At 42.3% G+C, this 26,632-nt stretch overlaps 1 protein-coding gene across 3 annotated transcripts in view; it reads right to left on the reverse strand.

Annotated features, from left to right (window-relative positions):
• Positions 1 to 8,474: 8,474 nt before the first annotated feature.
• The window catches only part of CDC7 (cell division cycle 7), a 76,436-nt gene continuing 58,278 nt past the window's right edge, over positions 8,475 to 26,632 (reverse strand). For all 3 annotated transcript variants that reach the window (XM_073571477.1, XM_073571475.1, XM_073571476.1), the window contains 2 exons: positions 21,976 to 22,125; positions 8,475 to 8,942 (listed from right to left, as the gene is read on the reverse strand). In XM_073571477.1, the coding sequence (XP_073427578.1) occupies positions 8,569 to 8,942; positions 21,976 to 22,125 (524 nt within the window). In that variant the 3' untranslated portion in view covers positions 8,475 to 8,568. The remainder of the gene's footprint in view (positions 8,943 to 21,975; positions 22,126 to 26,632) is intronic.

The following is a 26,632-nucleotide window of genomic DNA, read 5'->3' on the forward strand; positions in this document are numbered from 1 at the left end:
GGATAACTAGAGGAGGAAGACCTGTGAAGACTCAGACGTCAAGGTTAGATTTCAGAAAGGCAGATTTTAAGGGATTCAGAAAGATAATTGGAGGGATCCAATGGCTGGATATCCTTAAAGACAAAAATGTCCAGGAAGGATGGGAAATCTTGAAAAATGAAATTCTCAAAGCACAGTTGTTAACAATTCCGAAAAGAGGGAAAAATAGGAAGCATTTAAGGAAACCAGGATGGGTGAACACAGAAATTAAGCACATGCTAAAAAGGAAGAAAAAAATGTTTATAAAATGGAAAGAGGGAGGCATATCTAAAGAAGAATATAATGCTGTCTGCAGAACCTGCAGGGCACAAATCAGATTATCTAAAGCTGACAATGAATTGAGGCTTGCAAGAGATGTCAAAAGCAATAATAAAGGATTTTGGGGATATGTCAAAAGTAAAAGAAAAGTCAAAGATGCTATAGGATTTTTACAGGATGAAAATGATGAAATGGTAAGACAGGATGTTGAGAAGGCTGAACTTTTAAATTCCTATTTTGCATCTGTTTTCTCTCAGAAAGGAAATGTAACACCAACTGTTATTCACTGTCCTATTAACGGAATAGAAGAATCCAGGATATCTATAAACAGAAAGATAGTGAGGAAACACTTAGCTAACCTAAATGAATTCAAGTCTCCAGGTCCAGATGAATTACACCCCAGAGTACTGAAGGAGATAGCAGAAGAAATTTTTGAACCCCTCTCCATAATCTTTGAAAATTCTTGGAGAACAGGAGAAGTGCCAGAAGACTGGAGAAGAGCAAATGTTGTTCCTATCTTCAAAAAGGGGAAGAAGGTGAACCCAGGCAACTATAGGCCGGTGAGTCTGACTTCTATACCAGGAAAGATCTTTGAACAAATTATTAAACAACATGTATGTCAATACCTGGATAAGAATGAAGTGATTAAACAGAGTCAGCATGGGTTTGTAACTAATAAGTCATGTCAGACTAACTTAATTTCCTTCTATGACGGTATCACTGATTGGGTGGATCAAGGAAATGCTGTAGATATAGTATATCTTGACTTCAGCAGAGCATTTGACAAAGTCTCTCATACAATCCTTATTGAAAAAATGACTAAGTATGGAATGGACAAGGCAACTGTTAGGTGGATTCATAACTGGCTTAGTGATCGGACCCAAAGAGTGGTCGTAAATGGCTGCACATCCAGTTGGAAGAATGTCTCAAGTGGGGTACCACAGGGCTCTGTCCTGGGCCCTGTATTGTTCAACATCTTTATCAACGATTTAGATGAAGGAATTGAGGGTAAACTGATTAAATTTGCTGATGACACAAAGCTAGGAGGGATAGCTAATACTAGAGAAGAGAGAGAGAGGATTCAAAAAGATTTAAATAAACTGGAGAAGTGGGCAGCAACTAACAGAATGGTTTTTAACAGGGAGAAATGCAAAGTACTACATCTGGGCAATAAAAATGAAAAAAGCATATATAGAATGGCAGGAATAGGGCTAAGTGACAGCACATGTGAAAAAGACTTGGGTATACTAATAGATCACAGACTGAATATGAGTCAACAGTGTGATGCAGCAGCAAAAAAGGCAAATGCAATTCTAGGATGTATTAACAGAAGCATACAGTCTAGATCACGTGAAGTCATTATTTCCCTCTACTCCTCTTTGGTCAGACCTCATCTGGAATATTGTGTCCAGTTTTGGGCACCACATTTTAAAAAAGACATCAACAAACTGGAGCAAGTTCAGAAAAGAGCGACCAGAATGGTGACCGGTCTGCAAACCCTGTCTTATGAGGAAAGGTTGCAGGATTTGGGAATGTTTAGTTTGCAAAAGAGAAGACTGAGAGGAGACTTAATAGCTGTCTACAAATATCTAAAGGGCTGTCACATTGTAGAAGGATCAACTTTATTCTCATTTGCACAAGGAAAGACTAGAAGCAATGGGATGAAACTGAATGGGAGGAGACACAGATTAGATATTAGAAAAAACTTTTTGACAGTTAGAGTGATCAATGAGTGGAACAGGCTGCCACGAGAAGTTGTGAGTTCTCCTTCAATGGAAGTCTTCAAACAGAGGCTGGACAGACATCTGACTGGGATGATTTAGCGAATCCTGCTTTGAGCAGGGGGTTTTACCAGATGGCCCAGGAGGTCCCTTCCAACTCTACGATTCTATGAAAACTGAAATCGGGAAAGAAAAAGTGACCGCTTTTCCTGTCTTGGAGTCAGACGTTTGGCGGACTCGATGTAAGACAGGTTCTTGTGATCTGTAATGACAGTGATACGATGGACAGCCCCCTCCAAAAAATGACTCCATTCTTCGAAAGCTAATTTAATGGCCAACAACTCTCGGTTACCCACATCATAATTCCTCTCCGCAGAGGAAAATTTTTTAGAAAAGAAGGCACAGGGTATTAAGTTAGTTAATGTGGTGGGGCCCTGGGACAACATAGCTCCCACCTCAGAGGCGTCCACTTCTATGATGAATGGTTTCGACAAATCAGGTTGATGCACTACCGGAGCAGTCATGAAACTTTTTTTTAACAAAGAAAACACCGCCACAGCTGGAGCTGACCAGTTTTTGAGATCAGCCCCCTTTTGGGTGAGATCAGTGAGGGGTTTGACCACTTGAGAGAACCCCTTGATGAATTTTCTATAGTAGTTGGCGAAACCCAGAAATCGCTGAAGACCCTTGAGATCTCTGGGTTGTACCCAATCCACAATAGCCTGTACCTTCCTAGGGTCCATACGAAACCCCTCAGAATGTAGTGAAACCTCCACCAGGGGGAGCTGGTGAGGGAATAGAGGTTTTACACACTAAGAGTATCAACACTGAGCAATAGCACAGGTGTGACAGGTAACGAGAGAGAATGGTCAGATGAACAGAGTCAGAAACTAGCAGGAGCAGACGTACCAGAAGGAGCAGCAATACACGTAGTCAAAATACCAATCCGAGGGTCAGAAAGCCAAAACATGAGCACGGGGTCCAAAAACGTGAGGTGAAATACGTGGTCGGGGTACAAGCCAGAAAGTCAAATGCCAGAGAGGGAACATAGCAGCAGAGACGAATACCAAGAGACGGGGTCAGAGATCAGTCCGGGTCCTACACGTGGATTAGTCAAAGGCAGGAGGATCACCAAGGTACAAGGGTCACAGGCTCTAAACTGGAAGCTTGAGCTATCACTAACACTGGTCAGCATGCTGTGAGAGACTGAAATAGCCCAGCTAGCTCCAGAACGAGGCTGAGATTAACCCCCATATGACCAGTCCAGAGTGAAGACCGCAGAAAATAAACTCTGGACTGGACCATGACAGTATTTATTTCCATTTTCCCACTTAGGGTTAGGGCTGAGATTAGGGTTAGGGTTGGAGTTAGAATTGGGGGGGTTTCCACTGTTCAGGCACATCAGGGGCTCTCCAAATGCGACAAGGCATCTGATCTCAATTCCAGACAATTCTGCGTTGAAAAAGTCAAACCGTGCTCCTTCCCTTCCAAGCTCTGCCATGCGCCCAAACAGTGGTTTACCCCCACATATGGGGTATCAGCGTACTCAGGACAAATTGGACAACTTTTGGGGTCCAATTTCTCATTTACCCTTAGAAAAATAAAAAATTGGGGGCAAAAATATCATTTTTGTGGAAAAAAAATGTTTTTTTTATTTTTATGGCTCAACGTTATAAACTTCTGTGAAGCACTTGGGAGTACAAAGTGCTTACCACACATCTATATAAGTTCCTTGGGGGGTCTAGTTTCCAAAATGGGGTCACTTGTGGGGGGTTTCCACTGTATAGGCATATCAGGGGCTCAACAAACACGACATGGCGCCCGATCTCAATTCCAGCCAATTTTGCGTTAAAAAAGCCAAACGGCGCTGCTTCCCTAACGAGCTCTGCCATGCACCCAGTGGTTTACCCCATATATGGGGTATCAGCATACTCAGGACAAATTGCAGAATAACTTCTGGGGTCCTGTTTCCCTTGGGAAAATAAAAATTGGGGGTGAAAAGATCATTTTTGTGGAAATGATTTTTTTAATTGTACGGCTGTACGTTATAAACTTTTGTGCAGCCCTTGGGGGTTCAATGTTCTCACCACACATCTAGATAAGTTCCTTGGGGGGTGTAGTTTCCAAAATGGGGTCACTTGTGGGGGGGGGTTTCCACTGTTTAGGCACCGCAGGGGTTCTCCAAACGAGACATGGCGTCCGATCTCAATTCCTGCCAATTTTGCGTTAAAAAAGCCAAACGGCGCTCCTTCCCTTAAGAGCTCTGCCTTGCGCCGAAACAGCGGTTCACCCCCACATATCAGTGTACTCAGGATAAATTGTACAATATCTTTTGCAGTCCAATTTCTCCTATTACCCTTGGTAAAATAGAAAAAAATTGGACCTGAATTACCGTAATTTTTTTGTGAAAAACTTAAATGTTCATTTTCCATTCAAAAAATTCCTGTGAAGTACCTGAAGGGTTAATAAACTTCTTGAATGTGGTTTAGAGCACCTTGAGTGGTGCAGTTTTAAAAATGATGTCACTTTTGGGTATTTTCTATCATATAGACCCCTCAAAGTGACTTCAAATATGATGTGGTCCCTGGAAAAAAAATGGTGTTGTAAAAATAAGAAATCGCTCGTAAACTTTTAACCCTTATAACTTCCTAACAAAAAAAATTTGGTTCTACAACTGTGCTGATGTAAAGTAAACATGTGGAAAATGTTACTTAAGTTTTTTGGGTGCCATATCTCTGTGATTTAAGGGTATAAAATTTCAAATTTGGAAAATTGCGAACTTGTCAAAATTTTCGCCAAATTTCCATTTTTTTCAAATAAACGCAAGCTATATCAATGAAATTTTATCACTAACATGAAGTACAATATGTCACGAGAAAAACAAATGTCAGAATCACTAGGATACATGGACACATTCCAGAGTTATTACCTCATAAAAGGGACAGTGGTCAGAATTGTAAAAATTGGCCTGGTCATTAACATGCAAACCACCCTTGGGGGGATAAAAGGGATTAATCATGTTTGTTTATTTCTGTTCCATTGCAGTGTGACTGTGCGCTTACACACTGCATGCACACCAGTTTATATCCCAGTTCATATCTTTTTTTTTACCATTCATTCAATTAGTCACTGCCCATTGTTCAAGCTTATTTAGATCCTTCTGAACCCTGTCTTCACATTTACTACCACTCTGAGTACAATCACTGAGCCAGTTATGAATCCACCTAACCATAGCCTTGTCAATCCCACACTTAGCCATTTTTTCAATAAGGATAGCATGAGATACTTTATCAAATGTTTTGCTGAAGTTGAGATATAGTATATCTACCGCATTTCCCTGATCCATCCAATCGGCAATTCCATCACAAAAGGAAATTAGATTAGTTAATATCATTACTTGTTTGCTACAAACAAATGCTGGCTCTGGTTAATTAGTGTATTCTTATCCAAGTACTTTCATAAATGTTGTTTAATAATTTGTTCAAAGATCTTTGCTGGTATGGAAGTAAGGCTCACTGGCCTGCAATTTCCTAGCCCCATCTTTCCTTTTTTGAATACAGGGACATTTGCCCTTGTTCAATCTTCTGAGACTTCTCTTGTTTTCCAGGATTTTTCAAAGATTCTGGCTAGTGGTTCTGCAATTTCCTCTAAGGCCAGGATCACACCACCGTGTGTGATGCAAGAAACTTGCATAAGTCTCTCACATCAACACCCGGCACTGCCACCGGAACTCAGGATCAGAGCTACGCCTGCATGTATTTTTATGCAGCTGCAGCTCCGGTCCCGAGTGCTGGCGGTAGTGCCGAGTGTTGATGCGAGAGACTCGTGAGTTTCTTGCATCACACAGTAGTGTGATCCCGGCCTAACTTTTAGTACCCTAGGGTGTAATTCATCTTGACCAGGAGATTTAAATTAGCATTCTCTCACCATCTCGCTGTATATAGATATATGGGGAAGCTTAAATCGTATGTGCAAATTTAGACATTAACTCATGACCTTGCGATTTTCCGTGTTTTTTTCCTCCACGAGCCATAACTTTTTTTTTTTATATTTTTCTGTCAATACAGTAATACGAGCGCTTTGTTTTTTTGCTGGAAAATTTGTACTTTTGAATGGCACCATTGATTCTACCACATAGGGTAATGGAAAAAATGTTTAAAAAAAAAAAAAAAAAAATATAAGGGCGGTGAAGTTGTAAAAAAAATTTTTTTTTTTTAATTAACTATGCTCACTATATAAGAAACACAAACATACACACTGCTGTAAATAAAAGCAATAGTGCATATAAATAACAGAGCACGAAGTAAAAAATTTTTGATTAAAAAAAAAAAAAAAAAAAAAGCGTAAAAGCCATCCGACCAGCGTCAAAGTGTACCCAAATGCGGGATAGTTCTAACGATCTCCTAAGAACACCAGTCAAGTGCCGGCGTTCACAGGAGATTCACAATGACAGGCACAGAGGTCTTCTGAAGACCACCAGCTGTTATGACAACTCATCGGTTTCCCGCGATCATGCAACATGGGTGCCCATGGTTGGGATGATTTGTGACGCGCTTCCGGCTGGTGCATGTTAATTCCAATTAAAAGTGGTCATCAAGTGGGGGACGTCAAAGGTTGTGAAGGTGTTAAAGAGATTCTCTAGTAATACAAGAATAAAATAATGTAATTACAAATAGAATTCCTAAATATCCTTAATTAGCAAACCATACTCATTTAACCTAAGACGTAATCACTATATTAAAATGGCTGCCTTATTACAGATGACAAATCATGCCTAGAATATTAAGAGCATGTGCAGGAGCTAGTGCCTCCACCTCACTCCTTGAATAGGAAGATGGACAAACAGCAGATATTCTGCTCTATTACAGGAGTTACCAGGGGTGCTGAGTTAAGCAGAGGCTGCTCACACTGCTGTTCACCCTGTTTGATCTAATACTAGAGATACCAGTCATGCTGAGGCAAGAAAAAGTTGCTCAGACTATCGACCCTATCTGATCTAATACTAGAGATATCTTCTATTGTGAGGAGATTTTGACAAACAGGGAAAAACCCCCCACCAAAAAAAAAAAAATGTAAAAACACTTCATATTTCACCCATTTTAAAAGGGGCTGTGCAGGACTTTTATATTAATAGATTATCCTTAGGATAGGTACTCACATTTGATTGGTGGATGATGAGACAACTGGCACCCTTACCGATCAGCTGTTTCCAGTGCCAGCCAGAGGTGCTCTGTAGAGGAGCTGCACAGCTCCATCAACTGTAATTGCTGTGGCCGGTTACCATACATCGAACACCTGATCTGAATAGGGGGCGGATGTGTAGTATCTGGCCACAGCAACTTTACAGGTCAAAGTTGTGCAGCTCTACAACAGAGCGCTTCTGACCAGATATTGATGACCTATTCTATGGATACACCATCAATGTAAAAGTCCTGGACAACGGCTTCAACTGAATGAGGTCACCCACACACAAAAACACAAATTTGCATTACAGATTTAATGCAAGTATAGGTTTTCTGCAAGATTCTAACATATCTAATGATGCAACTGCTGTGTGACAATTTTCAGAAGAAGATGAAATTGCTAGGAATTAAGAGCCTTCAAAATATTAGCGATTATTTGAAGAAAAATTTAAAAATGTATGAATGCAAGATGTCTGCATTAGTTGAAGGCTACCAGCTTCGTGGTTTGGAATAGATTCACATAGTGTAGTGTCAGAAGTGCTTCAGAAAAATCCAATAAAAACAGGATATACAATACCTGAAAGACAGTAGAATACAATAAAGCAACAGTGGAATTTTACAAAACCACAGGCTGCACGAGCTTGCAGTGTCTGAGGAAACAATATATCTGTAGGCACCAGCAGAGTTTCAGGACTGCCAAGTTTGGACTCTGCTCCTTTAGACAAATAACACTTTAGTGACGTGCTGTGCTGAAATTACATAAACAGTAGAAATTACCAAGATCTGGGCCCCAGGGTTTTGTGGGTTTCAACTTCTTATGCAATCAATACTCCAACATCTGCAAACATTTTTCTGCTGTAGCCCTTGCCAAGAAAAAGTACATGATTAACATTATGGACTCTTCGAGGAGGAAAAAAAAAAAAATTAAAAATCAAGCTGAAGAAGTTTGATTATACTGTACTAATCATTCTTTATCCACGTCTCCGATAAAACAGCTATTTCTCTATGTTACCACCTTATATGGAAACTTTCGAAGAATCGCAGCGCTGTAAACATCTCAGACTGGAGATTCATCAAGTGTTTACACTTCAATCTTTTTTGTTCCCCCTTAAAAATGTTTACAGGCCGAGTGATAAAGCCACAGTCTAAGAACATTTTCTCTGATGGGAAAGTGAAATATTTGCCTCTTACAGATTGTTTGTGTACAATTTCCTCGATTAGTCCTGCTTTCCTAAAGCTTTGCGTCGTTACAAGTCAAACAAGAAAGCTCCAATAAATGGATTGCAGTTTATTATAATAATTTATTATACCATACAAATCATAAATATACTAAAAATATACATAAAAGGCTCCAGTGCCAAGTCCAATCACCAGAGATCTTTAAAAATGGGATGCAACAAAGCCTCTTCTGCCGTGATCCGTGTAGCAGGATTCATGTCCATCAGTCTGTCCAGTAGATGGTAGGCCTCATCAGGCACCCTGTCCCAGCCAGACTGTCTGTAACCCATGCTGCCAGCAGAAGACATGTAGCTTTCACTGGTATTGGCAGGTCGTGTTTCACAAGTCTCTTCCACAAACCATCCATCTTGTTTTTCCATCAGTCTCATTTGTAAGGCAGCTCTCTGTTTTTGGACATCGGATTCAGTCCCGGGTGTGACAGACAGACAAACTCGTCTTAGTCCTTCACATAATTCCCTTAAATCTTTTGCGGGGAGTTCTTTACTACAAACCACAGCTTTACCTACATGACGAATAAGGAAAGATTAGTTGGAAAGTGTCGAATTTTGGACATTTATCATGAGTCTGTTCCACCTTCAAGAATCCTCACTGTCATCTTATATTACCTGGCAAATTTAATAACTCATTCAGATTACTTCACATCAAGCAAAATTACTTTTATTTTTTAATGTCCAGGCTATTACTCAGCCTCTCCGCCTCTAGTGCTGCCTCTCTTGATGCTGCTTTAGTCTTGGTTGATAGGCTGCAGCAGAGATGTCATGTCGACCACTGCAGCTAATCACTGGGCTCAGTGGCTCTGCACTGTTGACTTGTCACCACTGCAGCCTATCAAAGACCAGCGCAGCAGAGGTGAGGCATCGCTAGAGAAGGGGAGTAAAAATAACGTCAAAATAACATTTTACACATCTAAGGCCAAGTTCACATGTTCAGTATTTGACATCAGTATTTGAGAGTCAAAACCAGGAGTTGAACAATGAGTGGAAAAGGTTAATAGAAACACGTCACCACTTCTGTATTTATCACCCGCTCCTGGTTTTGGCTTACAAATGCTGATGTAAAATGCTGACCAAATACTGAACGTGACATAGAAATTTTTGGATAAAGGCAGCATGTGACCCCCAAAATGCGATTTATACTACATACACAGTCCTATACAACCTGTACTCCTTCTTACAGTATATGTTTTTTTTCTAATTTGAACAGAAATTTTTTATGTGCAAATGAAAGCTCCATGGTGCACCCTTGGTGTAACCAAAGGCTCAGTGTGCTGTTAGAACCCCTCAAACAACATGTCGCACCTTTCCTTAGCTTGACTGACAGCATGCTGACCCTGCAGGAGCCAAACAGACTCACACAAAGTGTCAGCTCATCCCTCTCTCCTGTCTGTAGCTCCATAGTAACATAGTTAGCAAGGCCAAAAAAAGACATTTGTCCATCCAGTTCAGCCTATAATCCATCAGTATAAATCCCCAGATCTACGTCCTTCTAAAGAACCTAATCACTGTAAGATACAATATTGTTACGCTCCAGGAAGACATCCAGGCCTCTCTTGAACCCCTCGACTAAGTTCGCCATCACCACCTCCTCAGGCAGGGAATTCCAGATTCTCACTGCCCTAACAGTAAAGAATCCTCTTCTATGTTGGTGGAAAAACCTTCTCTCCTCCAGGCGCAGAGAATGCCCCCTTGTAACTGTCACCTTCTTTGGTATAAACAGATCCTCATAGAGATATTTGTATTGTCCCCTTATATACTTATACATGGCTATTAGATCGCCCCTCAGTCGTCTTTTTTCTAGACTAAATAATCCTAATTTTGCTAATCTCTCTGGGTATTGTAGTTCCCCCATCCCCTTTATTAATTTTGGTGCCTTCCTTTGTACTCGCTCTAGTTCCATTATATCCTTCCTGAGCACCGGTGCCCAAAACTGTACATAGTACTCCATGTGCGGTCTAACCAGAGATTTGTACAGAGGCAGTATAATGCTCTCAACAGATGTATCCAGACCTCTATTTATGCACCCCATGATCCTGTTTGCTTGGCACTGGCTGCTCCAGGTAAGTTTATCATCAACTAGGATCCCCAAGTCCTTCTCCATGTCAGATTTACCTAGTGGTTTCCTGTTCAGTGTGTAATGGTGATACTGATTCCTTCTCGCCATGTGTATAAACTTACATTTATCATTGTTAAACGGCATCTGCCACCTTTCGACCCAAGTTACCAACTTATCCAGATCCATCTGTAGCAGAATACCAGGGCTGTGGAGTCGGTAAGCCACAGTTGCGACTCCGACTCCTGGATTTTATCAGGCTCCGACTCCTTCATAAATGGCCAATTCATAACAACAAATTTACTGTTGTAAAATATTAAACATCATGCTTATTCAGTTTCTCGCCATCATATAAGTAATCAGACCACTTAGAGCAAAAACTACATTTATTAGAATACAATTAGAATATAGCAAATAACTTTTATAAACTTTTCTAAACTGTAAGTAAATATGCAATAAACACTTTTATGCAGTTAATAAGAAATCTATAAATTTGTCCTCAGAAAAAGTATTGCCTCTGTCAGATCCTCCTTCATGGATGCCCTCAAATCTGATCTAATTATTTTGAGAGCAGAGAACAACCTCTCTACACTAACTTGTGTTGGTGGCAAAGCAGTAACCACTCGGGCAACATCTCTGACAATGTCAGGATACAGAGGAATCGCTTGTTGCACTGTTATTTTTGATGAACGGTCAAATTTCTCAATTTCTTTTAGTGCACATGAAAAATTCTGCTGAAATGTACTGGCTATGTTCCTTGATGGGGATGACTCTTCTTCTATGCGGGAACGCTTTGCACGGTCCTTGTGATCCAAATATTTTTTTAAATTAAATTCTTCATCAGTTGATGATGAGGGTGAAGATGTGGCAGGACGACCAAATTCTTCTTGTTCCTCCTGACTCTTCTGCAACCCTTTCATCCTTACTGCTATTTCAAACAGAGCTTCTTTTCCTTTACTTAGCTGTTGATCATCTAGAAGAATCCGATGCTTTGGGTCTACATAAACAGCTGCCAAAAGAATGTTATTTTGTAATAGTAGCTCCTCTCTCCGTTTCATTGATGTAGCAATGCCACTTGCAATTAACCCTCCTCTTTGGGACAGGCGAAACATCAGGTTCTTCCACTCCTTTAAGAAAATACCTGGAGTTAAGTCCTCTGCTTGTAATTTTTTAGTCACTGTAAATGGGTGCTCTAGCAATTTTTCCAGCTCAGTCACCTGATTCCACTGACTTTCATTTAGCGTCAGTTGAGGGTTAGCCATGTCTACAAGAAAGGTTTTCAGTTCAACCAAGCGCTGAATCATTAAGTACTGCCCCATCGTGTGGCTTGATCAATAATTGCCCCTTTTCCAGCACGTCTCTTCAAAATTGAGTCAACTTTAGGGGTTCTGGCAATAGTAGCCAATTTTCTCACCTTGCCAATCAGTGCAGCAGCATGTCCTTCTTGCAGACTGTCTCTTATAGCCAGCTGTAGCGTATGCACAACACAGCGCATGTGATGAATGAAAGAACATATTGACAGAGTTTCAACAAGATCATCTAAACTATCATGTTGCTGTTCATCTGAAGCAACTTCAGTTTGCTCCTCAGTTACAATACTGTGTTCCTCTATTTCAAACATTTCTGTGTCTGTGGACCCAGAATGTTCTTCTAGCTGCTGGTCACCATCATTACTCTCATTCATTAGCTTAATAGTACTTATCATATTTGAAGCATTGTCAGTTACGACAGAAAGAACTTGCTCTTTTTAAGTTCATAGTCTTGCAGAACCTTTTCCACCAAGACCTGGAGAAACTCACTGGTGTGATGAGCTTTGGTGTCTTTTACTGCCAATGTCTTGGTAACTATTTCATTTTTGTCACAAACAAATTGGACATTGATGGCAAAATAGTTCACTCTGTGACGTGTGCAGGCATCCATTTTAAGAAACAGAAAGCGTCCCTTGAGTTTTTTTAAGTTCTTCCTTTTGTTTAAAAGCTTCTTCGATTACTAATTTTCTATAATTCTCTCTCTCCAGAGAAACACCAAGCTTGCGGGCCATTTCCCCATTCAGACACATAAAAGCTGGTCGTGAAAATAATGAAATAGGCACACTATCCTTTACAACAAGCTCTATGATATGTTTTTTAAATGTATCTACTGTCATTGTCACAGTAACTTTGTCACTGACAAAATATCTTGCAACTGATGGCTGCAAAGTTCTCTACTCCTTTGTTTGGCTGGAAGAGCTGGGCACTGGTTCATTGGTTTGGATGCAGTCTTTCTCATCCACTGCTTTCAGTACTTCTGGATGAAAGCGCTGTAAATGTCTCTTTAGATTAGAAGCTCTGGTAGGAGCATTTTTATCTTTGCCTGAATATGCACTCATCTTGGCTTCACAGCATTTGTTTTCGTCTGGATCATTTGTCATACACTGACAGACATAATGTTTTCTATCTTGAGTGATGGTGAAATGTTTAAATACAGCTGATTTAATGTGATGCTTCTTTGACATTCTCAGGTTTTTAATTCTGCATTCACAATCCAAATGACAATTGTTTTTCCTAAAAACAATTGTACAAAATTATTGCCAGGTCGTACAACTGATATAGTGGTCAGTAATACTGTTATTATTCCTCATGTACTCACAGTTAACTGATGCAAAGTTTGTTGAAAGGATAATACTTCTTACAGTCTTCCTCTTCTGAGTAGCAGGCAGCTGTGAGATGCTTGGAAGACGCACACCTAGTATGATCTAGTCTAGAGGAGGAGCGTTACTACTAAGAATTTGCAACACATTTTCACTTTCAGTTTCATACATTGTAAGTAGGGGGGTTGGGGCAGCATGAGGTTAACCAAGTATAAGATTAGATAAGGGCAGTGGAGAACAGTGACACACAAGAAGTAAGAAATGTCTATCTCCAGCAGAACTGCTTATCACTGTTGTTCATAGTTTGATAGAACATATATATTTGAGTAACATTTATAAAATTCATATGAAAGTTCAATTATGAAATAGTAATACATTTTTTTTAAAGCTGGAGTCGGAGTCGGTACATTTCTACCGACTCCGACCAAAACTAACTCCGACTCCACAGCCCTGCAGAATACTATCTTCTCTTGTATTTACTGCTTTTCATGGTTTTGTATAATCTGCACACAGGATCATGGGATGAGAGCGCATCCACACTGACAATGGGTAAGCAAGATATTCACCTCCTGCAGTGCCAGTGTGACCTAAAAGGGCTAGGGATTCATTTTGGGCAACACTTGCCTTAAGGCCCTGTCTCACATAGCAAGATCGCTAATGCGTCACTGATTTTGTGACGCAACAGCGATCTCGCTACATGTGACACGCAGCAGCGACCGGCCCCCCTGCTGGATATCTCTGATCGTGCAGGAATGTCCTGGGCCATTTTTTCGTTGGTGTCCTGCTGGCCAGCATGCATCGCTGTTTGATCGCTGGATCGTTGCTGCGTCGCGGAAGAGATCTGCCTGTTTGGCAGCTTACTAGCGATCATTTAGCGACGCACCAGCGATCCATACAGGCCGTATCGTTGTCGGGATCGCTGGTGCGTCGCTAAGTGAAACTGGACCCTTAGCGATACGACCTGGTAGGGATCGCTGGTGCGTCAGTAAATGATCACTAGTAAGCTGCCAAACAGGCAGATCTCTTCAGTGACGCAGCAACGATCCAGCTATCAAACACAGCGATGCGCACTGGCCAGCGGGACGCCGCCGACGAAAAAAATGGCCCAGGACATTCCTGCATGATCAGCGATATCAGCAGGGGGTCGGTTGTCGCTGCTGCGTGTCACATGTAGCGAGATCGCTGTTACGTCACAAAATCGGTGACGTATTAGCGATCTTGCTATGTGAGACAGGGCCTTAAGGCAAGTGTTGCCCAAAATGAATCCCTAGCCCTTTTAGGTCAAACTGGCACTGCAGGAGGTGAATATCTTGCTTACCCATTGTCAGTGTGGATGCTCTCTCATCCCATGATCCTGTGTGCAGATTATACAAAACCATGAAAAGCAGTAAATACAAGAGAAGATAGTATTCTGCTACAGATGGATCTGGATAAGTTGGAAACGTGGGCCGAAAGGTGGCAGATACAGTTTAGCTATGATAAATGTAAGTTTATACACATGGGAAGAAGGAATCAATATCACCATTACACACTGAACAGGAAACCACTAGGTAAATCTGACATGGAGAAGGACTTGGGGATCCTAGTTGATGATAAACTTACCTGGAGCAGCCAGTGCCAAGCAAACAGGATCATGGGGTGCATAACTAAAGGTGCCTCACACAACCACTTTAAATGTATAAATATTTTGTGATTGAATAATAGTCATAAGCACTGTACCCCTGAAGAAGCCACACCATGTAGCGATACATAAGGGGCACTCACAGATGGTCCCTCCCTGGTACTTCATCTGTGATACTTTACATTTATGGCCCCTCTCAACAGCATCAATATAAACCATGTTATATACATATTTTTATTCACATTATGCCTTGATTTGTTTGTGTTTTTTGCATATCCGTTGATGTATTTAGTTATTTGTGATTGTGACAATCATAATATCTGAGCCAATTTTGTGGGGTTATGCACTGCAAATTTTATTTCTTGGCATTTTTATAAGCTGGTTATGCATGAGAAATCTGCTAGGTGCTTCTCTCAAAATTAGAATATCATCAAAATGTTAATTTCAGTTCTTCAATATAAGAAGTGAAACTCACTTAAATATTATATAGAATCAGTACAAACAGTGATCTACTTCACGTGTTTATTTCTGTTAATGTTGATGATTATGGCTTACAGCCAATGAAAACCCAAAAGAGTTTATCTCAGTAAATTAGTATACCTTATAGCACGAGCTTGAAAAATGATTTTAAAATCTGAAATGTTGGCCTACTGAAATGTATGTTCAGTAAATGCACTCAATACTTGGTCGGGGCTCCTTTTACATCAATTACTGCATCAATGCGACGCGGCATGGAGGTGATCAGCCTGTGGCACTGCTGAGGTGTTATGGAAGCCCAGGTTGCTTTGATAGCAGCATTCAGCTCATCTGCATTGTTGGGTCTGCTGTCTCTAATCTTCCTCTTGACAATACCCCATAGACTTTCTATGGGGTTAAGGTAAGGCGAATTTGCTGGCCAATCAAGCACAGTGATACTGTTGTTTGTAAACCAGGTATTGGTACTTTTGGCAGTGTGGACAGGTGCCAAGTCCTGCTGGAGAATGAAATTTCCATCTCCAAAAAGCTTGTTGGCAGAGGGAAGCATGAAGTGCTCTAAAATTTCCTGGTAGACGGCTGTGCTGACTTTGGTCTTGATAAAACACAGTGGATCTACACCAGCAGATGACATGGCTCCCCCAAACCATCACTGATTTTTAACCCCTTAACTTCGGAGCTTTTTTTGTACCCCTCCTTCTCAGAGCCATACGTTTTTTATTTTTCCGTCAATATGGCCATGTGAGGGTTTATTTTTTGCGGGACGAGTTGTACTTTTGATCGACATCATTGTTTTCACCATGTCATGTACTAGAAAATCGGGGAAAAAAATTCCAAGTGTGGTGAAATGGAAAAAAAGTGCAATCCCACACTTGCTTTTTGTTTGGCTTTTTTGTTAGGTTCACTAAATGCTAAAATTGACCTGCCATGATTCTCCAGGTCATTACGAGTTCATAGACACCAAACATGTCTAAGTTCTTCTTTATCCAAGTCATTGGTCCCCAACCTTTCTGACCTTGAGAGTCACATTCAGCACTGAGATAGGGTCGCGAGCCACATTCTGCACTGACCCCCCCTTCAAAGTAGTGTCAACCAAAGCCCCCATTATATATACAAGTATAATGATAACCAAAGCTTTTTCACAGAAATCACTACGAAGCAGTACACCGAGATCCAGGGGTTCCCACAATACCCCCATTCAGTATTCTCCCATCAAGGACTCCCAACATACTGTCATGTCCAGCTTTGAGCACCTTCTCTAACAGGTAGTACCATCCTCCAGCGTACCATACCTAAATCATCTCTAAACCCCTAAGACCAGTGTATGTGCATCCAGATCTGCTCTTCTGTGCAAGGCTACTCACAAAATTCACCATTTGATATGTACTCTTCATACCTGTTTGCTAGACCTGGACCTAATGCACCAAGCTGGCAGACAGTCACGAGCCATAGTTCATGGGACCGCGAGCCACATGTGGCTCCCGAGCTACAGGTTGGGGACCCCTGATCTAAGTGGTGAAAAAAAATAAAAAAAAATGGTGCCATTTTCCGATACCCAGAGCAACTTTATTTTTTGTGATCTCTGGTTGGATGAGGGCTTATTTTTTGAGCGCCGAGCTGACGTTTTCATTAATACCATGGTGCAGTTAAAATCTTTTGATCACCCAATATTGCATTTTAATGCAAAGTTGAAGCGACCAAACAACCGTAATCCTGGCGTTTTGAATTTTTTTCTTGCTACACCGTTTAGTGATCAGGTTAAGCTTTTTTTTTTTTTTTTTTTCCAATTGATTTTAATTTTATTGCTTTATTTTGAATGGGGCGAAAGGGGGGCGATTTTAACTTTTATATTTAATTTTTTTTATATTTTTAAACTTTTGGCATGCTTCAAAAGTCTCCATAGGAGACTAGAAGCTGGCACAACTCGATCGGCTCAGCTACATAGAGGTGATGAGCATATCGCCTCTATGTAGCTGAATTACTGACCTGCTATGAGCGCCGACCACTGGGTGGCGCTCAAAGCAATCCGGCACTGACAACAATAGAGGTCCCCAGGAGACCTTGGGTTGTCATGACGACACACCGGAGACCCGCGATGACGTGATGCGGGTCACCAGTGTGCGTATTTCCTGCCCGATGGTCGGAAGCGCCATTTAACAGTAACTGGATTGCGATTCCACCCGTGGCTATTGTGGGCACATGTCAGCTGTTCAAAACAGCTGACATGTCCCGGGAAAGATGTGGGCTCACCGCCAAACCCCACGTCAAAGGGAGGGACACCAACATCAGCGTAATTATACGTCCAATGTCGGTAAGGGGTTAAAATCATTTTTCAAGCTGGTGTTAAAAAGTATTCTAATTTACTGAGATAAATGACGTTTGAGTTGTCATTGGCTGTAAGCCAATTGACTGCCATTACGTACAGAGATGAGATCCTCAGACCCCTTGTGAGACCATATGCTGATGCGGTTGGCCCTGGGTTCCTCCTAATGCAGGACAATGCCAGACCTCATGTGGCTGAATTGTGTTAGCAATTCCTGCAAGATGAAGGCATTGAAGCTACGGACTGGCCCGCCCATTCCCCAGACCTGAATCCGATTGAACACATCTGGGACATCATGTCTCGCTTCATCCACCAACGTCACATTGCACCACAGACTGTCCAGGAGTTAGCGGATGCTTTAGTCCAGGGTATTGGAGGAGATCCCTCAGGAGACCATCCACCGCCTCATCAGCAGCATGCCCAGGCGTTGTACAGTAGAGAGGGCATACAGGCACGTGGAAGCCACACACAATACTGAGCATCTTTTCCTTGTCATGAGGAATTGCCACTGACGTTGGATCAGCCTGTAATTTGATTTTCCACTTTGATTTTGAGTATCATTCCAAATCCAGACCTCCATGGGATATTTATTTCGATTTACATTGATAATTGTTATGTTTTATTATTCTGAACACATTCCACTATGCTATGAATAAAAATTTGCAACTGGAATATTTCATTCAGAGATATCTAGGACGTGGTATTTTAGTGTTTCCTTTATTTGAGCAGTGTAGTTTGATACCTTTGATGCATTTTGTAGCACATATATTGTATAGCACAAGTCTGCCAAGACTTTAGTCTGCAGTGAGTATCCTAGAAGTGTGTATCTTAAAAGTGTGAGATGATATGAAAATATGAATTAATCCAGAATTGAACCAGAATGTAACTGGAAAGAGTCACTGTAAACAATGTTTCTGTTTGTTTCCACTCTAACCCCTATAATCCTTCACTTTCTGATAACCCCACTAATCCCCACATCTAGTAAAGAACTGTTCGTCTCTTCTTCAATCCTTCCAATCCATCTCGCTTCTTCCTCAGATCTGTTCCTCAACATACAATCCTCTGTCGCCAAACACAGACATCCCCCTCATGCCCTCTCCTGCTAACACTCTCTCTGCTCCTCCTCACTGCTGGCGATATCTCTCCAAATCCTGGCCCTCCTCACCACATTCCCACGGTCATATCTACCTCCCATCCACACCCAATCACAACTTTCCGTAACCACTCCAACCTTATACACATTCGCCCAGTCCCAGCTTCCCCAGTCCCACTAACAAGAGCTCTGTGGAACGCTCGCTCTGTCTGCAACAAACTTTCTTTCATCCATGATCTTTTTATTACTAACAAACTTTCCTTCCTCGCCATCACCGAAACCTGGCTCACCCTCTCCTGCTGCACTCTCATATGGTGGATTCCACCTTTCCCACACCACCCGCCCCAGCTGCAAGCATGGTGGAGGAGTTGGTTTTCTCCTGTCAGATAACTGCTCCTTCACCCCAATCCCACTGCCGCCCTCTGTTACTCTCCCTTCCTTCGAGGTGCACTCTGCGCGCATCTACTCCCCCTCCAACTAGCTGTCATATACCGCTCTCCAGGGTCAGCCACCACCTTCTTTGACCACTTCACCACCTGGCTACTCCATTTCCTTTCCACTGATATCTCCACTATCATCTTGGGTGACTTAAACATCCCCATTGATACTTCCCTCTCAGCTGCCACTAAACTTCTATCTCTCACTTCCTCCTTCAGCCTCACTCAATGGTCTTCTGCAGCCACTCACAAAGATGGCCACACACTGGACCTTATCTTCACCTGCCTCTGCTCCCTATCTAGCCACTCTAACTCACCTCTTCCTCTCTCTGACCACAACCTACTTACATTCTCTTCCCTCTCCTCCTCAGGACCACAATCCCCACCTCAAAAACTCACGCACCCTCGCAGAAATCTTCAACACCTCGATCTACACTCACTGTCTGAATCCCTCCTCCCTCTTACAGACATAGGTTCCCTACACAATGCGGATGCCGCTCTATATAACACCACAATAGCTGTAGCTTTGGAATCAGTTGCCCCTCTCAAACATACCAAAACTCGCAAAATCAACAGACAGCCCTGGCACACCAATCTGACCAAAGAACTGAGGCGGGCTTCCAGGGCTGCTGAGCGGAGATGGAAAAAATCCCACTCCAATGAGGACTTCTTCACATTCAAACAGTCCCTCACTACTTTCAAGGGCACACTCGCTGCAGCAAAACAAACCTACTTCTCATCTCTCATATCCTCCCTATCTCACAAACCTAAACAGTTATTCAACACCTTCAATTCTCTCCTCCGCCCCCCAGCACCTCCTCCCTCTCCACTCATCTCAGCTGAAGACTTTGCCTCATTTTTCAAGGAGAAGATTGATAACATCAGAGACAGTTTTGGTCAACAACCCCCAGTGCCCTTCCTCCAATCTAACCTGCCCTCCTCCCCCAAAACCAACCTCCACCATTACAGAAGATCGACTCTCCACTCTACTCTCAAGATCACATCTCACTACCTGTGCACTTGACCTGATCCCATCCCACTTCATCCCAAACCTCACCACAGTCTTCATCCCAACCCTAACCCATCTCTTCAACCTATCACTAACAACTGGTGTTTTCCCCTCAAGCATTAAACATGCCCCAATCACACCTATCCTCAAAAAGCCCTCTCTTGACCCATCCTCTGTATCTAGCTATCGCCCTATATCACTTCTCCCCTATGCCTCAAAACTACTGAAACACCACGTCCATCTTGAACTATCCTCCCACCTCTCTTCTTGCTCCCTCCTTGACCACTTGCAATCCGGCTTCCGGCCACACCACTCCACTGAAACTGCCCTAACTAAGGTCACCAATGACCTACTAGCCGCCAAAGCCAAGCGACACGACTCTGTCCTCCTCCTCCTGGACCTGTCCTCTGCCTTTGACACAGTGGACCATTCCCTATTACTACATCTCTTGGTATCACAGACTTGGCCCTATCTTGGATTGCGTCATACCTAGCAGACCGGACATTCAGCGTCTCCCATTCGCACACCACCTCCTCACCGCGCCCCCTATCCGTCGGAGTCCCGCAAGGTTCAGTCCTACGGCCCCTACTCTTCTCCGTTTACACCTTCGGCCTCGGACTGCTCATAGAATCTCATGGCTTTCAGTATCATCTCTATGCTGATGACACACAGATCTACATCTCTGGACCAGATATCACTTCCCTACTAAACAGAATCCCTCAATGTCTGTCTGCTATTTCATCCTTCTTCTCCGCTAGATTTCTAAAACTTAATATGGACAAAACAGAATTAATCATCTTTCGCCCATCTCACGTGACCCCCCCAACAGACTTATCCATTAAAGTAAACGGCTGCCCACTCTCTCCAGTCCCACAAGCTCGCTGCCTCGGGGTTATACTTGACACTGAACTCTCCTTCAAACCACATATCCAAGCCCTTTCCGCTTCCTGCCGACTTCAACTCAAAAATATTTCACGGATCTGTACATTCCTCAACCAAGAATCTGCAAAAACCCTAGTCCATGCCCTCATCATCTCCTGCCTTGACTACTGAAACCTCCTGCTCTGTGGACTCCCCTCTAAAACTCTCACACCCCTCTAATCTATTCTTAACTCTGCTGCCCGACTAATCCACCTGTCCCCCCGCTATTCCCCGGCCTCTTCCCTGTCAATCCCTGCACTGGCTCCCCATTACCCAAAGACTCCAGTTCAGAACCCTAACCATGACATACAAAGCCATCCACAACCTGAGTCCTCTGTACATCTGTGACCTAGGCTCCCGGTACTCACCTGCACGAAACCTCCGATCCTCACAAGATCTCCTTCTGTACTCTCCTCTTATCTCCTCTTCCCACAATCGCATACAAGATTTCTCCCGCGCATCCCCTCTACTCTGGAACTCTGTACCACAACATATCAGACTCTCGCCTACCATGGAAACCTTCAAAAAGAACATGAAGTCCTTCCTCTTCCGACAAGCCTACAACTTGCAGTAACCACCGATCCACCAAACCGCTGCACGACCAGCTCTACCCTCGCCTACTGTATCCTCACCCATCCCGTTGTAGATTGTGAGCCCTCGCGGGCAGGGTCTCCTCTCATCCTGTACGAGTCGTGACTGGTATTGTTTAAGATTACTGTACTTGTATGTATTATGTATACCTCTCCTCACATGTAAAGCGCCATGGAATAAATGGCACTATAATAATAAATAATAATAATACCTCTGGACAAGACCATTACACATGTAGTGTCCCTGCTTTGTGTACTTTACATCTTTTACATGTGGGTAATAGCCGTAACCCAAGACTATGCAAGAATAATGGCATTCAAAGCACTGTGTAATAAATACGGGTCAGCTTATGTGACGGATTAAAAGGAATCTAATTGCATATACATACCAAATTGTTTAGCGGCTTGAACAGTCTCTCTTGATCCACGAATTGTCATGATTTGAGCCAGAGCATTCATGTCATCAGCAGCATTGAAAAAGTGATATCTTCCGCTTAAAAGGGAGAGAAAGATGATGCCTGCAGACCACATGTCGATAGCTGCAAAGAGATTGAAATATCTTTACTTTCCACTTAACAAGTACAATCTGGAAGCCAGAAATATTTACTGTATTTTTCGGATTATAAGATGCATTTTTCCCCCAAAATTTTTTGGGGGGAAGTGGGGGTGCGTCTTATAATAGGTATATACCTTACTGGTTCTGTTGCTGCAGGCTGGGATGAAGAGGTGACAGGCGGTGCTGCGATGAAATCTCAGATCTTGGTGCCGAGATATCCATCTGCGCCGGCCCCTGTGGCCATTTTCCTGGAGTCCACCGCACAGGAAACCATAGAACTGCCGGGGCTCTGGCCTTTCACAAAATGTCAGCAGAGCTCCAACAGCACTGGATACTCCCGCAGCACCGCCAAACACCTGCAGCGCACTGCACATCGGACACCCCCTCATCCCAGCCTGCAGCATCACCCCACTCCTGCCTCCTCCAGCAGCAACCCTGGAACCCCGCTTCACCGCAGCCAGCACCCCAGGTAAGCAATAAGATGCATGGATTGTAAGAAGCACCACCATTTTATTAAAAAAAAAGTAAAATACGTCTTCCTATTTTTCTCCTCAAAATTGGAGGTGCGTCTTATAATCCGGAGTGTTTTATAATCCGAAAAATACCGTACTTAAGTTTAGGACTTAAATGAAAATATTTTACCAAACCTACAGAAACATATCAAAGCTGAGCGCTTATTTACACATGGCTGTATAATACATGTAATAGAGGTATCTACAGCTGATTAAGTACTTAAAAAATAAATAAATTAATAAATAATATAAGGATCACTTGCAGAGCAGTCATTGGACAATGGCAGGTGAAATGCATGCCAAGAAGGAAAAGGAAGTTCCTGCAACTATAGTGCTGGGAGAATGTTGATGGAAGTCACAGAGCACGATAGGTCCAGGAACTGCACTGATATGTGCAGCAGAGAAGTTTTACCTTGCTGTGGGCGATAGGAAAAAAAAAAAAAAATTGCTTTCTATAGGTTGTGTGAAAGTATAGACAAGCTTTTAACTTCTCATTGAAGCAAATTTTCATTTTTGCCCTAACCATAACCATGTGAGGGTTTGTTTTTCGTGGGATGCGTTATAGTCTGAATGACGCCATTTTACCATATCATGTGCTGAAAAATTAGAAATTTTATTCCAAGTGCAGTAAAATAAAGAAAAATGACAATGCTTTTTGAAATTTGTTTTTACAGCATTCGTTGTGCAGTAAAAATGAGCTAGCAACATTATGCTCCAGGGTCAGTATGATTACAGAGATATCAAACTTGCACTTTAATTCTTTTTTTTTTTTTACATACGGAAATATTTTGTGCACATTATAAAATGTGGCTGCAGATCCTAGAAGTGTATTTCTGTGACAAGAATTTCTGCCATCTCTTCTTTTAAAAAACAGCTTCACAACTATCTCCTAGTGAATGTGCCCAAAGCTTCAGTACCATACACAACCTGTAGACAGGTGTGGCACTGTTTTTGGAAGGATGTAGTCAGTCATGTTATCCAAATTCTGGACAAACCTTTTAACTGTTTATTACATGTTTTTTTCTTCTTCCACAACTGTTAAATAATGACTTTTATTAGTTTAACATTTTTAGACAATTAGCAATTCACATGACCGTGAGTACAGCACCACTATGCAATCATTGTGTTTTTTCCTGGAACAAGATGAAGAGGTTAAACATTTCCGTAAGGAGCCCAAATGGCAAATTATTCCAACCAGTTCTCAAGTGACGCATGTCAGCTTTTCACCGCTTGTATATATGAGCAAATATTGTATTCATTATAAAATGTCAGAGGACAAGAATATTGCTGCATCTTTCAGAAAGGGATAATTTATTACTATGTCACAGATCTTTTAACCCCTTTAAAGTCCAATGACGGACACAGTCTGTCATTGACGCCTCCCCCTGTTTGGTGCGGTCTCTGGCAATGAGCTTGCACCTTTCCCGGGACATAACAGCTGATCTGATTAGCTGACATGTTCCCCTAACAGCCGCGGGTAGAATCACAATTTACCCGCGGCTGTTAACATGTTAAATGCAGCTGTTAAACTGACAGTGGCATTTAACATGGACAAGCAGGAAGTGCGTCCTTTCCTGCTGCCATCGGCGCCCGTGTCACATGACCGCGGGTCGCCGACGGGTTGGAATGACAACCCGGGGTCAGGACAAGACCCCTATGGTTGTCATTGCTGCATCGCTATGAGCGAGAAATTAGAAAAAACAAACAAAAAAAAAACACCATGCTATGACAGTATAGATAATACTACTAACTAGTAATGAGCGAGTATACTCGTTGCTCGGGTGACCTCCGAGTATTTTGGCGTGCTCGGAGATTTAGTTTCTGTCAACGCACCCGCATGATTTGCGGCTGCCAGACAGCATGAATACATGTGAGGAATGTCTGTTTGTTAGGGAATCTCCACATGTATTCAGGCTGTCTAGCAGCCGCAAATCATGCAGTTCAGGCAATGAAAACCAATTCCAAGCACGCCAAAATACTCGGACACCCGAGCAACGAGTATACTCGCTCATCACTACTACTAACCCTATAGTCTGTTGTCTCACCCCATCACTACAGTAATTTCTCTCCCCATATTATCCCCTGTGAACTTTTATTTCTGTTCTAAAAAGATGCGCCTAACAGAATCCAAACGGACCCCATAATAATCAACGTGGCCTCTCAACTCCCGCATGTATCTGTTCTGTAACAAATGCATTTTGCACATGAATTGTTTGCCTGCTCCTAAAAACAGGACACAATAACGCACGTGTGAATGTAGCCTTATCAGAAAAGCACAAATACACTTAAAAGCAGGGCTGTGGAGTCGGAATAAAATGGACCGACTCCGAAAATATATAATAAATTGGGTACAGTAGTTCAACGCAGAATGTACTGAATATTTTTTCATAGGAATTTGGGAAAGTTAAGTAATGTCCTATAAATGGCAGTTCTATTCCTGATCTAAGGCTACATTCACACACAGCGTTTTTGCTGCGTTTTTTGAGGATACGTTTTTCAGCTGCAAAAGCAGATCAGCTTTTTAAAAAACCGCATCACCTGAAAGGTTTTTGAGCTCATAGATAATGTTTTCAATAGCAAAAGCAGATTAGAAAAACGCCACACAAACTGACATGCTCATTCAGCCCAAAAACGGATCCTCACAAAACGATGTGTCTGAATGTCATATCTTGAAACCCACTGACTTTTCTGGGATGCCCAGAGTCACTGCATTTTACTGCAAAAAACGAATCCGCAAAAACGCTGTGTGTGAACCATGGCCGTAGCCAGCGAGGAGCAGGGGCACGCACCTATCAAAACTCACTTGTATGCTGCAATGCTCCCGTCCTGCATCGGCTCCAGACAGCAGGGGGCAATCTCCCCTCCTCTGTCCTGTCTTCTGCCATCTTCACCAGAGAGAGGAGGGGGAGGGGTGTCTGCCCTGCACAGGATCAGATTTCTGGGCCCCGAGCTGGAGAAAGTGAGAAAGTTGTGCACACGCTGCAGCTGGCAATAAGATAGTCTGCAAGAGGGACATGCTGGAAATCTGATTGGAAAAGTGAGGAAATTGATTATTGCCGCCAGAACCCCTAAAATTGATTCCATCTTGAACAGACATGCTGGGAAAGGGGCAATTGTCGATCAAGCCACTCGGAGGGGCAGTACTTATTTAATGATGGAGCGATTGCTTGAACTAAAACCGTTTCTTGTAGATATGGCAATCCCTCAGGTAACCCTAAATGAAGGTCAATGGACACAGGTGGCTGAATTGAAGGAATTCCTAAATCACCCATTTACCGTGACTAAAAAATTACAAGCTGAGGATTTAACTCCTGGCATTTTCATAAGGGAGTGGAAGAACTTGCTATTTTGCCTGTCCCAAAGAGGAGGTTAATTGCAGATGGCATTTCTGCTTCAATGAAATGGAGAGACACACAGCTATTGGAAAATAAAATTTTTCTGGCAGCTGTTTATGTGGACCCAAGTCATCGTATACTGCTTGATGATCAACAGCTTACTAAAGGAAAAGAAGCTCTGACCGAGGTAGCAGTTAGGATGAGTGGCCTACAGGAGGACTGCCAGGTGCAAGAGGACTTAGGTCCTGATACTGCTGCCATATCTTCATCTTCATCGGATGAGGAGTTTGACTTTGACAAGTATTTGTATGACATGGAGCAGGCAAAGCATTGCCGCAAGGAAAAGATTTTACTCCGTCTCCTATAGCAAGCAGATTGACCATATTTCAGCAAAATGTTTCACTTGCTCTCAAAGAAATAGAAAAATTCATCCGTTCATCAAAACTGACTATGGATGAGGCAATACCGGAAATTGTTAGAGATGTTGCCCATGTTGTTATGGCTTTGCCTCCAACCCAAGTTAGTGTAGAGAGGTTGTTCTCAAGCCTTATTATTAGGTCAGATTTGAGGTCATCTATGAAGAAGGATCTGATCTGATGAAGGCAATTATATTTCTTAGAACAAATTCATAGACTGCACAAAT

The sequence above is a fragment of the Dendrobates tinctorius genome, unplaced genomic scaffold (assembly GCF_039654945.1).
Source record: "Dendrobates tinctorius isolate UK_male_01 unplaced genomic scaffold, ASM3965494v1 ptg000029l, whole genome shotgun sequence".
Classification (NCBI taxonomy): Eukaryota; Metazoa; Chordata; class Amphibia; order Anura; family Dendrobatidae; genus Dendrobates; species Dendrobates tinctorius.